This window comes from Chanodichthys erythropterus, chromosome 19, assembly GCF_024489055.1.
Source record: "Chanodichthys erythropterus isolate Z2021 chromosome 19, ASM2448905v1, whole genome shotgun sequence".
NCBI lineage: Eukaryota > Metazoa > Chordata > Actinopteri > Cypriniformes > Xenocyprididae > Chanodichthys > Chanodichthys erythropterus.
This window is the reverse complement of record NC_090239.1, coordinates 27,462,647-27,476,290: the sequence shown is the minus strand read 5'-3', so window position 1 is coordinate 27,476,290 and position 13,644 is coordinate 27,462,647. Positions and strand designations below refer to the sequence as shown.

Here is a 13,644-nt window from a genome sequence, read left to right as displayed (position 1 = left end):
AAGTGTTATAATTAAAACTATGATCTGCTTTCTGTTCCTCTCAGATTTGTACGAGATCTTTCTCTCGCGGGCTAAGGAGCGCTGGAAGAGCTTCAGAGAGACAGGCAATGAGATGGAGTCAGATGGTACGTCTTTCTTTAGACACACCAAACTCTAGTACAATAAGAATTGACAAAATTTGATTCATTCATTTGATTCATTTACCAATTCACAAATCCGTTTCAGTTATTCATTAGCGAATCATTTTGAATTTGAATGGGCTTCATCCAGTAATCACAAACTGACAAAATCTGAATTGGTTCAATGAATCTGTTGAACCAATTTACAATTCGGTCTGAATGATTCATTACTGAAGCATTCTATATTTGAATGGTTTTTAATAACCCATTATGCTTATCCATTAATCTGCAAACTCACAAATTATAGCACTATGGGTATGGGTTATAGCAGGTAGACCCAGGCAAGGGCATGAGCTTGAGTATAAGAAGTCTACAAATGCAAGATATAAGTATGCTATTCGTTTTATCTGTAAAAATTAGCAAACCCTAAGAGCTGATTCGATGGCTATGAAGCTGCTAAATCACAATATCACTGATTTTTGGAAAGAAGTCTGAACTTTTAATAGATGCAGAGTATCTCTTCCTTTTCCTTAAATGGAGTTTCTGGGAATTATGGTGACAGCATTATTGTAGTCTTTTTAATTGCATTCAAAATAAATTGTATAATGTGGATGACATTCAAGTTAATGATCCAATAGTGATTAGGTCATGTGAGGTGGATCATGCTATAAGAAAATTGCCTCAAAATAAAGCTAGTGGCCTAGATAATATTTCTGCTGAACATCTTAAATCTGGAAGTAAGAGGATAGCCTCTTTATTAGCTGTTTGTTTTACTGGCCTTTTGATTCGTGGTGTTACCAGATTCAATGTTGTCTGTTTTGTTAGTGCCTTTTGGGGTTAGTAATGGCGTGAGACAAGGAGGGATTTTGTCCCCAATTCTGTTTAATATCTACATGGATGATCTATCTCATATTTGAATGCCTGTAAAACTGGGTGTATGATTGGAAATATTCTAGTGAATCATATTATGTATGCAGATGATCTTGTGGTGTTCAGTCCTAGCAGTGCTGGTCTTCAACAGCTTTTAACTATGTGTTCTAAATATGGTCTTGAACATGATATTTTTTATAATCCTGATAAGAGTGTGGTTATGATTTGCAGAACTAAGGAGGATAAAATTTCCAGTTTTTAAGTTGTCCAATAAGAGTCTCACTGTGTGTGAGAAAGTAAAATATCTTGGACAACGCATGACAGACGATGAGGATATTGAAAGGCAATGCCGTATGATGTATATACTTTTACGTAAGTTTAGTTTCTGTTCAGATGAGGAGAAGGTGTCACTTTTTAAAGCATATTGTACAACACTTTATACTGCTCATTTGTGGTTCAACTATAGAACATCTAGTTTACAGAAGCTGCAAGTAGCTTATAATGATGCAGTGAGAATCTTACTAAAGAAACCTAGATGGCATAGTGCAAGTGAAATGTTTGTGAGTGCAAGAGTAATTACTTTTAAAGCACTGTTTCGAAATCTTATGTATAGATTTATCTGCCGGCTAAATGCTTCTAAAAATGAGATTATTGTGAGTTTATCAAATATAGGGATTAGTACTACACAATATCAGTCAAAGCTGTGGAGACATTGGTATTGTTGTATTTTGTAATTCTTTGTGTGTGGTAGATGCTGTAGGCTGTACAGTGGGTACGGAAAGTATTCAGACCCCCTTAAATTTTTCACTTTGTTATATTGCAGCCATTTGCTAAAATCATTTAAGTTCATTTTTTTTCCTCATTAATGTACACACAGCACCCCATATTGACAGAAAAACACAGAATTGTTGACATTTTTGCAGATTTATTAAAAAAGAAAAACTGAAATATCACATGGTCCTAAGTATTCAGACCCTTTGCTCAGTATTTAGTAGAAGCACCCTTTTGATCTAATATAGCCATGAGTCTTTTTGGGAAAGATGCAACAAGTTTTTCACACCTGGATTTGGGGGATCCTCTGCCATTCCTCCTTGCAGATCCTCTCCAGTTCTGTCAGGGTGGATGGTAAACGTTGGTGGACAGCCATTTTTAGGTCTCTCCAGAGATGCTCAATTGGGTTTAAGTCAGGGCTCTGGCTGGGCCATTCAAGAACAGTCACGGAGTTGTTGTGAAGCCACTCCTTCGTTATTTTAGCTGTGTACTTAGGGTCATTGTCTTGTTGGAAGGTATACCTTCGGCCCTGTCTGAGGTCCTGAGCAATCTGGAGAAGGTTTTCGTCCAGGATATCCCTGTACTTGGCCGCATTCATCTTTCCCTTGATTGCAACCAGTCGTCCTGTCCCTGCAGCTGAACCCCCCAAAAAGTTCTATCTTGGTCTCATCAGACCAGAGAATCTTATTTCTCACCATCTTGGAGTCCTTCAGGCGGGCTTTCATGTGTCTTGCACTGAGGAGAGGCTTCCGTCGGGCCACTCTGCCATAAAGCCCCGACTGGTGGAGGGCTGCAGTGATGGTTGACTTTCTACAACTTTCTCCCATCTCCCGACTGCATCTCTGGAGCTCAGCCACAGTGATCTTTGGGTTCTTCTTTACCTCTCTCACCAAGGCTCTTCTCCCCCGATAGCTCAGTTTGGCCGGACGGCCAGCTCTAGGAAGGGTTCTGTCGTCCCAAACGTCTTCCATTTAAGGATTATGGAGGCCACTGTGCTCTTACGAACCTTAAGTGCAGCAGAAATATTTTTATAACCTTGGCCAGATCTGTGCCTTGCCAAAATTCTGTCTCTGAGCTCTTCAGGCAGTTCCTTTGACCTCATGATTCTCATTTGCTCTGACATGCACTGTGAGCTGTAAGGTCTTATATAGACAGGTGTGTGGCTTTCCTAATCAAGTCCAATCAGTATAATCAAACACAGCTGGACTCAAATGAAGGTGTAGAACCATCTCAAGGATGATCAGAAGAAATGGACAGCACCTGAGTTAAATATATGAGTGTCACAGCAAAGGGTCTGAATACTTAGGACCATGTATGTTTTTTTTTTTTTTTTATAAATCTGCAAAAATGTCAACAATTCTGTGTTTTTCTGTCAATATGGGGTGCTGTATGTACATAAATGAGGAAAAAAAATGAACTTAAATGATTTTAGCAAATGGCTGCAATATAACAAAGAGTGAAAAATTTAAAGGGGTCTGAATAATTTCCGTACCCACTGTATATGTTGTCCTGTTGTTTTTTGTTTTTTAAATTTGGACCTTGAATCTATAATAAAAGATTGATTGATTGATTCACAAAGTCTGAACTGGTTCAATAAATCAGATACAATTCACAATTCGGTCTTGATTACTCATTAGTTAATCAGTCTGAATTTGAATGGGTTTTAACAATTCACTATGCTTGTGTAGTAATCACAAACTAACAAAATCTGAATTAGTTTAATGAATCAATTGAACCCCTTCATAATTTGGTCTAAATGATACAGTAGTGAATCAGTCTGGATTTGAATGGGTTTTAACAATCCACATTTCTTAGTATATAGTAATTGCAAACTGACAAATTCTGAATTCATTCAGCGAGTCAGTTCAACCAATCTGAATTTGTTCTGAATGATTCATTAGTGATTTGAATGCTTTCTCAGCAATTTATTCAGTGAATCGTTTGAACCAATTCAGAATTGGATCTGAATGATTATCAAATCAGTCAGAATTTTATTGGTTTTTAACAATTGATTCAGTTGAACTAATATACAACTCTGTCTGCATGATTCATAAGTGAATCAATCTGAATTTGAATCCATTGTGCCTATTCAGTAATTTTAAATGGAAAGTTCATGGAAATGAATTTGTCAGGAAATGCAACACTGGTATGTGTCTGTGCGAGTGTCTGACTTCCATCTCTCCCCGGTCGCCTTCCTCCTCAATTAATTGAAGTAGCGGTTATTTCCTTCCTCTGCTGCAAGCACAGACTTGCTAATCACGTTAATTCGTGTTGTTTTTGTTTTCCACTATGCCTTTCAGCTTATGTACTCTATAAAATGGTGTTTTATTAGCCTCAGTGCTTCGTTCTTTGATGCATCATAATTAATCTGTTTAGTAAAGTTGTTTTTTAATACAGTTTGAACACAAACACATCCTCCCTTTCACATCTGGTCATCATCACAACACCCAGACTGTTTTGGCCGCTTTTAGCCTCCAGCAGTACGCGTCAGCAGATCTTCTGGGACTAACAAACACCAGACGGGGCCTTTTTTCAATGGCAGTAATGTACTGTAGGATATCACAGGCTGATAGTGATGCACTGTAGATAAACATTACCAGTCAAACCTTTGAAATATTTATGATTTGTTTTTTGTTTTTTATAGAAGTTGGTGGTCAAGGCAGTAAAAACAAATGTAAAAACGGTTGTAAAATACTATTATTACACTTTAAAAAAAACTCTTTTGTATTTGGATAGATTTAAAATGTAGTTTTAAAATGATAGCAAAGTTAAATTTTCAGCATCATTACTCCAGTCTTCAGTGTCACATGATACCTTCGGACATCATTCTAATATGGTGCTTTGCTGCTCGGTTATTAATAATATTTCTTATTTTTCTTATCAATGTTGAAAGCAGATTTTTCCAGGATTCTTTAAAGAATGTAAACAGAAGAACATTTATTTGAAACAGAAATCGTGTTTTTAATGTCACTTTTGATCAATTTAATGCATCCTCGTTGAATACAAGTATAAATGTCTTTTAAAAAATCAACATTGATAATAATAAGAAATGAGCAGCAAGTAAGCATATTAGAATGATTTCTGATCATGTGACACTGAAGACTGGAGTAATGATGCTGAAAATTCATCTTTGATCACAGGAATAAATTACATTTCAAAATATATTCAAATAGAAAACGGTTGCTTTAAATTGTAATAATATTTCACAATATTACGTATTGAAATTCTTGAGATATAATGTGATATTTTCACCTAATTTTGAAGTGTATTTACAAAACTCAGTTTATTAGATGTGCTTTGGAGTCGGCCATCATTATGTGGTTGTGTTTGTTACAGTGGAAAGTGCCGACCGTGAGTCCAGTCTGGATCTGATCAAACTGGACATCTCACGCACATTTCCATCGCTCTTCATCTTCCAGAAGGTACCGTTCGCACTCTTCCACTCACTGTTGTTATGGTCTCAGTTTAACTGTTGTTATACAGTAACAGTTACATTACAGTTAGCACTTCAGGATACTATAAGAAATGAATGTGACTCATGTTGGCTCTCTTCTGTTAGGGTGGGCCATACCATGATCTCCTGCACAGTGTGTTGGGTGCTTACACCTGCTATAGACCTGATGTGGGATATGTGAGTGATCACTGGCACAATATTAATGAAGATATTTTGTGTTCCTCTACTATTTCTTATCAGCATATTAAAAACACCAGCTCTGTTTAAACACATCATATATGCTATTGTTCAAAGGTTTAAGATTTTTTTAAAGGATTAATTCACTTTAAAATGAAAATTACCCCATGATTTACTCACTCTCAAACCATCCTAGGTGTATATGACTTTCTTCTTTCTGATGAACAGTTGGATTTATTTTAATAATCACCCTGATGCTCCCAAGCTTTATAATGGCAGTGCACAGAAACCACCTGTTTGGAGCTCAAAAATGTGCATTCATCCATCATAAACGTACTCCACACGGCTCCGGGGGGTTAATAAAGGCCTTCTGAAGTGAAGTGATGTGTTTGTGTAAGAAAAATATCCATATTTAACATGTTATTAAGTGAAATAACTAGCTTCTGGCTAAACAGCCATACGGATTCGACTTACGACTAAAGCAATATTTTTCTTACACAAATGCATCATTTCGCTTCAGTTTTTCTATTTGAATATATTTTGAAATGTAATTTATTCCTGTGATCGAAGCTGTATTTTCAGCATCATTACTCCAGTCTTCAGAGTCACATGATCCTTCAGGAGTCATTCTTATGTGCTGATTTGCTGCTCAAGAAACATTTATGATTATTATCAATAGTGGTCAACCAACAGCGACGGTTTTTTGTTTTTTGTTTTTTGGCTGATGCCGACATCTTAGACAGCCAATATAAAGCTGATATACTATATGATATGGCACTATTTAATTTAAAGATAGTAAAAACACATGCATAACATGAATAAATAGGAAGTAAACCCTTCAACCAACAGTCAAAAAAAGTCCCTCTTCTGACTCATTGGCCAAACTGAAAAACGCCCAATAATTAAAAAATGGCAAGTATCATATATTGATTGACAACTAATTATCAATGCCGAAAATAGTTGTGCTGCTTAAATATGATTTTATTAATTATCATATTATTATATTTTTGTGCAGAACCGTGATATATTTTTTAAAGATTCTTTGATGAATGGAAAGTTTAAACGAACTGCATTGATGAAATCTTTTGATCAATTTAATGCATCCTTGCTGAATAGAAGTATTCTTTTTTTTTTTTTTTTTACTGATTAGTTTAGATGGGCAAATCTATAACTGTTAGTGAGTTGTCGTTGAGTCGTTGTTTCTAAATATGTCCATTAGATGATGAAAAGAGCAGCTGTGAAATGACTTTATTCTGGCTGCAGGTTCAGGGCATGTCCTTCATAGCCGCTGTGCTGATTCTCAACCTGGAGGAGGCCGATGCTTTCATCGCCTTCGCCAATCTCCTCAACAAACCCTGTCAGATGGCTTTCTTCAGAGTGGACCACGAGCTGGTACTGTCCCTTCTCCTGCAATGTTTAATAGATCAGATTATTTACATTATGTTGTGAAGGAATGTTCTTTGTTCAAATCAAGACAAGTCAACAGCATCTTTTTTGCTGAGTTTTTGCTTTACAGACTTTAAACTAAAGGAGGGACAAGACATAATTATTTAGCATCACTTGTTCATGTCCATAGAGTTTAGTTTTGGGTCGATTGGTCGAGGGGGTTTTCACACATGCATAAATTGGAAAGATGTTTTAATTTTGTGTCTCTTCTTTATTAGATGCTGAAGTACTTTGCAGCATTTGAGGTGTTCTTTGAAGAAAACCTCCCCAGACTTTTCAGTCACTTCCAGAGTTACAACCTCACACCTGACCTGTATCTGATAGACTGGTGAGTCCATGAAGAATCTTCTGATGAAGGAAAACGCTCTTACAATATCTTAAATATAATGAAACATATCTAAATACTAAGCTTACCGTTTTTCTCAGTCGCTTTGGTGCATTTCTCACATCACTATTTACATTTGCACAACAGTTAATGCAGTTCTCAAAACAATTAGTACAAACTGCAAAACCTAGTTGATAAGCTGCAAAAGCGTGTCACTTGCTCAAAGTGCATAGGTCATTCCTCAAAAGCAAGTATTCATGTCAATGAAAGTGTCAGTGTCATCATGATCCACAATTTTAGCCCTGATTTTATCAGGGATCTGCCTTTGTACTTGGCCTCTTTTGTCCCCTTCCCCTTGTTCCCCGCACCCTCACTCCTCTTCCACGAGGCTGACCTTACATTTCTGTGTCAGTATTGTAGAAATGGTACACACTATGTCCTGCTTGGTTCGCATATGCTTGTAAAGTGAGGGTTTGTGGGATTCAGCTCTGACAGTGATTGTAGAGAAGTGGCTTATCATTGGTTGCAACTAATGCTTCACACACCCCTTCTCATCAGTGAAAGTTGAGATTCACCTGAGAAAAACTGTTCAATTTAGGAGACATTTTCAGGAAAAAAAAAGATTTAAATAAATGTGTAAACTTTGCCTGACAGATTTTGACAACTAGTTCAACATTTTTGTATGTAATGACTCAAGCAATGAAATGAGGACTATTAGTTTTATATGGAATGACTATTCAGCATTCACAAGTAAGGTTAATTTTGACTGACATGACATTGTCGATGTTATAAAACAGCAGAGAGTTGTATGAAGGCAATTGATGCATGTCCAAAAGCATTTGCAATTTGTTCGAAGGAATGAGAAACTGCTACTATGATGTGCACAAATGACTAAATATTGTGGAGATTGAACTAACTGTTGTGCAAATGTAAATAGTGATGTGAGAAATGCACCAAAGCGACTGAGAAAAACTGTAATAAAGTAAATGCATATATCCGAGTAAGCGTTAGGGGTGTGTGATATTGAAAAATTGATTTCCTGAGGTATTTTTGCCTTTTATAAGAGCAATTTTTTTCTAACCTTAGTAGAAGTAAGACTTTGACATAATATGATGCATACATTTTATCAATACATTCAGTTAGAATAATAAGACACTATAGGTTGTTACCAATGAAATGAAATCAGTATCAACAAAATGCATGTTTGCACTGCAGAAGTGGCACAGAAGCTGAATCTAACGCAGCATTTGGATGCATAAATAAGATTGTTTTAAAAATATTTTGAAATATTAAAAATAATAATAATAGAATATTGAAATAACGATTTAAAGAAAAATGAAATGACACTTTAAATATGAAACTAAAACCACCAGAAGGAAGTGGCAAGTCACTGTATTAATTAGTGAATCATTGAGTCATTTATTCAACCGATTTGTTCAAATAGCTGATTCATTCAGGAACCAAGCAAATGATGTTCTGCGTTCAAAATCACATACAGTATAGTAGGTACTATGTTTGGTTTGAAACGACTTCACAACCGTTAAAAAAGTATGTTCTATAATGTATGACTGTGTGTTGTACGAATGAAATTTGGACATACTACATCTGCCATGCTTTATTGTCATGTGACCTATTATGTCAGTTGTGTCGCTTCACTGCCAGTCACAACTTCTCTCCCGTGGCCTCACGGTCATGAGATAATAAAGTGTCCAGCGAATGCACCGGAAGTAGTAGTAGGTCATCTGGGTACTTTTTGCCTACTGTTTCTCGATTACTATGATTTTAAACATAGTTCTCTGTTTGTGTACTGTTTTTTTTTGCATATTATATAGTAGAGAAGTATTCAATTTTGGATGTAGGGACTGTCTTTATGAATGCATCATTGAATCATTGATTCATTCAGTAGCGAAACACCACTGTGTGTTACTCAGAGACACACAAGAATTCGTGGTTTCTTTATTTTGAGCTGTTTTCGTTTGTGAAATGGAGCAAAAAAAGGCTCAATATTGTGTCTAAAATGTAACTCAAAATATTAGTTTCTTGATTACTTAACTGTTTGTATAAAATCAATGTCACATTTGCTACATTTGCACACGTGCTAATATTTGGGAAAACAGCATACTTGTGTGATATTGCTTAAAGGTACAATATGTAAGAATTTGGCAGTAAAATATTCAAAAACCACTTGGCCAGTGTTTATATATTTTGTTCACTTGAGTACTTACAATATCCCAAATGTTTCCAAATATTTGTAAATAGTGAGAAAATTGTAAATTTTAACCAAGGCTGCGGGACGTGTGAGGAGTCGCCTGTCAATTGCGTCATACCCACTTTACCCTCGGTTTCTGGTTTTATTTTGCAGAAACCATGGAAACACGCTTTAATATTTACATATTTTAATAGACAAGGGAACAACTGTTTTGATATATTCATAGATAGAAAACGAATTATTGTTATATAGCTCAACACGTTTAGTCTTATTGTTCAAATCTAATTTTCCTAATTTTTTGCGAGTACCATGCTTTATCATGCCTCAGAGAAAAACACTATTTTGTGAAGTAGCTAACATAGCATAATCAGATGCAGCTTTATTTTTAGTAACAGTAATACAGAATTTTCTCCGTCATACAATATGTTTTAAAATTAATTGCATGCCATTTATCAACACAAGCCATTCAGCATTTAATATGATATTCTAATAACCTAGCTTACTGCAGTGTACAACAAGTGTCTCACAGCGAGCGAATGCACAGCGCAATGTTATAACATCATTTTCAAGACTCTCAAATGTATCTAATATGATAAACAGAGCTGCGTTACCTCGTACTCATGACCGGAAAAGCGGAAGTAGCGCCGACGGCTGTGTCATAATAAAAGTTGCGCAATCGCTCCAGCTCCTTGTTCAGCTCCACAACACTCGTCCTGCTCTGCTTCATACTACAGTAACATTAATAATCTCATCCATGAACATGATTTCATGAGTCCTATCCTAATTATTTCCACCGGCTGTGATGTGAAGACCACATGTCCCAAGATTCTGTGCTCAAACTTGGCATCATCAAGCTACGCCTTTGTTTTGAATATCCTCTAGCGGACAAAAAATATTACATATTGCACCTTTAAATTAGGAATGAAATGGAAGTTGCAGTAGTTTTTTTGTCTTGTGACATATATTCGAGTCAAACGGCTTCTCGGACAAGAATCGGGAATAGGATGGAATTGAATGGTTGTGGTTTGATATTGGTCGATCTCATGTGAGTGACAGGTTGCCCCACCCTCACGCCAGTAAACACATCATCAGAGAAGAGAAGAAGTCGCTGTTTATTATTTTTTTGTTATTTTTATTAAAGATTAAGAGGGCACATGAATTTAAAAAAAAATGTGCACAGACAAAGCTCTTATAATAAATACTGCAGTATTCCGTGAAAAAAAAGAATTGTCAGTTTTGATTTCATGGTGATTTTAACTATATCATATAGAAATATAGTTTAATATATAAGACAAAAACTCATATAGGGACATTTTTGTCCCTATGTATTGAATATTGGTCACATTCTAACTGTATTCTATTAGGCTGCATCACACAGTGAAACCATTTGTTTTTTGTGACATACTAATGTCTGCTTCCACATCGTTAAAACAGCAATTACCATATTTTTGTAGATGGTACTGGCGCAAGGACGGGGCAACCTGTCACTCACATGAGATCGACCAATAGCAACACCCCCTGTATGTTGTTTAGCACTAGAGTCTGATGCTGCGTTCCATTCAAAGTCAGATTTCTGATCATGAAGGCTAAACAAAACACCTGATTGCTTTATTGCAATTTTCATTTTCTTTATGTACATTTCTTGTTTACAAATGTGTGTTGACAGGATCTTCACCCTTTACACTAAGTCCCTGCCGCTCGATGTGGCGTGTCGGGTGTGGGACGTGTTCTGCAGAGACGGGGAGGAGTTCCTGTTCCGTACGGGACTCGGAATCCTGCGGCTCTATGAGGATGTGCTCCTGCAGATGGATTTCATCCACATCGCTCAGTTCCTGACCAGACTGCCGGACGACACGCCACCCGAACGCCTCTTCAGCTGCATCGCCAACACTCAGATGATCAGCTGCAACAGGAAGTGGACACAGGTCAGTTCCTGTCTAAGCCGGTACAGCGATCAACCGGTGGAATTTGTTTGTGAGAGAAATGCAGACAGGAAATTAAATGCAAATCTTTTCCCTGCTGCATTTTGTTCTCTTTAAGTTAGTTTTGCATAATATCTATTAATAGATATCTAGTAAAATGAATCTGTGTGAAGTTGTTTTGAGGAAATGTGATGTGATGATGAGTATAGCTCCACCTGCAGGGAGTTTTATTAGTCTGCTTGTGATTTGTGCGACGTTCCTTATAACATACGTTATCTTTTTTCTCTTCATCAGGTGTTTAACGCCCTCATAAAGGATAAAGAAATGGAAAAAAGCAGCAGTCCTTCAGTGAAAAATTCTTGAGCTCTCACCAATTTTATATGTCTATTATTTTACTCGAACGAATGCATTAGCAGAGAGGATTGTATAAAACGGCGGTTTAAAGAAGTCAAATGCAACGTAAAGAAAAAGCTAAACTTGATTCCTTTGTAACCACGTCAGTATTACTGAAGTTAAACTTTGTATGAATTAAAAATATAAGCCTTTCATGAGAAAATATTCCACCAGCTTAGTCATGTACTGTACCAGATACCAGCATCAGGCTTTTTTAATATTCCTCCTTGTTTAGAGGAGTCAGGTGGTGCATTTGAACAAATGTGCCGACATACGCACCATTAGCTCTTTTTGTGTGCTAAAGTTTTGAAGGAGATGCGTTCAGAGCCTGTTTAAAGGGATACTTCACCCAAAAATGAAAATGCAGTCATTTACTCACCCTTAATTTGTTTTTTCTTCTATTGAACACTAAAGAGGATATTTTAAAGAATGTTCTTATCCAGACAGTTGATGGCACCCATTGACATCCATAGTATTTTTTTCCTTACTATGGAAGTCAATGGCTGTCTGGATACCAACATTCTTTAAAATGTCTTCTTTTGTGTTCAACAGAAGAAAGAAACTCATACAGATTTAGAACAAATTATGGGTGAGTAAATGACTGCATTTTCATTTTTGGGTGAACTATCCCTTTAAAGGGTTAGTTCACCCAAAAATGAAAATAATGTCATGCCGTTCCACTCCCGTAAGACCTTTTGTTCATCTTCGTAACACAAATTAAGATATTTTTGTTGAAATCTGATGCCTCCATGGATAGCCAGCACTTACATTTCCTCTCTCAAGATCCATTAATGTACTAAAAACATATTTAAATCAGTTCATGTGAGTACAGTGGTTCAATATTAATATTATAAAGTGACGAGAATATTAACGACTTATATAGTGATGGCCGATATGAATGGATCTTGAGAGAGGAAATGTCATTTCTGGCTATGGAGGCCTCACTGAGCCATCAGATTTCAACAAAAATATCTTAATTTGTGTTCTGAAGATGAATGAAGGACTCACAGGTGTGGAACAGCATGAGGGTGAGTAATAAATGACATTATTTTCATTTTTGGGTGAACTAACCCTTTAATGCATTTGAGATTTTACCAGTAGAATATAATAGAGGTTCTGAGATTTTATAAAATGTGATGTTTTTTTTTTTTTAACGGTTTTGTTATGTAGAGCAAGACCATACTGAAGTGCAATAGAAATTGTAAAAATAAGTCAGATGCAGTTAATAGTGCAGGAACACTGCATATAGTGTGTGAGGTGTTCAGAAGCATTTTGATGAAGAATTATTGCATTTTCAATGTCGACACTCTATGGTTCTTCTTTTAAAACACTAATATGTAGCCTAATTTTCAAACTAAATCTTATGTGTGACAATACAGCCCACAAGCTCTATATGTGAATAATGCATTCAAACTGACATTTGCCAGTTAAAGAATAAGAATGTGTGGTGTGATTATAAAATTTGAGTCATTTTTGTGTGATTTGGGGTTCAATTATTTGATGAAATGCATTGTTTATCATGGATTTTAACCCTAATATCTGTAAATATCTCTAAACATTTTTCGATTCGGTGATGTTGATGAAAATTGTAAATTGTATCATTAATTCTTGGTTTGTTTTCTACACACTCCTGGTTTTATTGTACAGTTTTCATACTTGTGTGAAGATAAATTGTAAATAGGTGAAATATTTGACACCACAAAATTCAAATGTGCAAATAAATTTAAAGCTACAATTGTAGTTGTGTTTTTTTTTTTTTTTTTTTTATTCGGTATACAATGTGTTCTCTTTGTAAACACAAACACAATATATCCAACTGAAAGAGAATAAATAAATGAAAACAAATGAATTACTTAAAAATGATAAACACTGAAATGTATAAAAGCTGTTAGCCTAATTTCCTAAAGCGTCTTCTCAGCGTCGTCTTTCCTCCAGATCAGCAGGTGGCGCTCAAAGGC

The 13,644-nt window shown here is 36.0% G+C and overlaps 1 protein-coding gene across 1 annotated transcript in view; it reads left to right on the top strand.

Moving 5' to 3' along the window:
- The window catches only part of tbc1d12b (TBC1 domain family, member 12b), a 30,899-nt gene extending 17,485 nt beyond the window's left edge, over positions 1 to 13,414 (top strand). The window contains exons 9-15 of the mRNA XM_067368960.1: positions 45 to 125; positions 5,097 to 5,182; positions 5,320 to 5,391; positions 6,655 to 6,783; positions 7,056 to 7,165; positions 11,038 to 11,296; positions 11,588 to 13,414. Coding sequence (XP_067225061.1) covers positions 45 to 125; positions 5,097 to 5,182; positions 5,320 to 5,391; positions 6,655 to 6,783; positions 7,056 to 7,165; positions 11,038 to 11,296; positions 11,588 to 11,656 — 806 coding nt within the window. The 3' untranslated portion in view covers positions 11,657 to 13,414. The remainder of the gene's footprint in view (positions 1 to 44; positions 126 to 5,096; positions 5,183 to 5,319; positions 5,392 to 6,654; positions 6,784 to 7,055; positions 7,166 to 11,037; positions 11,297 to 11,587) is intronic.
- The last annotated feature ends 230 nt before the right edge of the window (positions 13,415 to 13,644 follow it).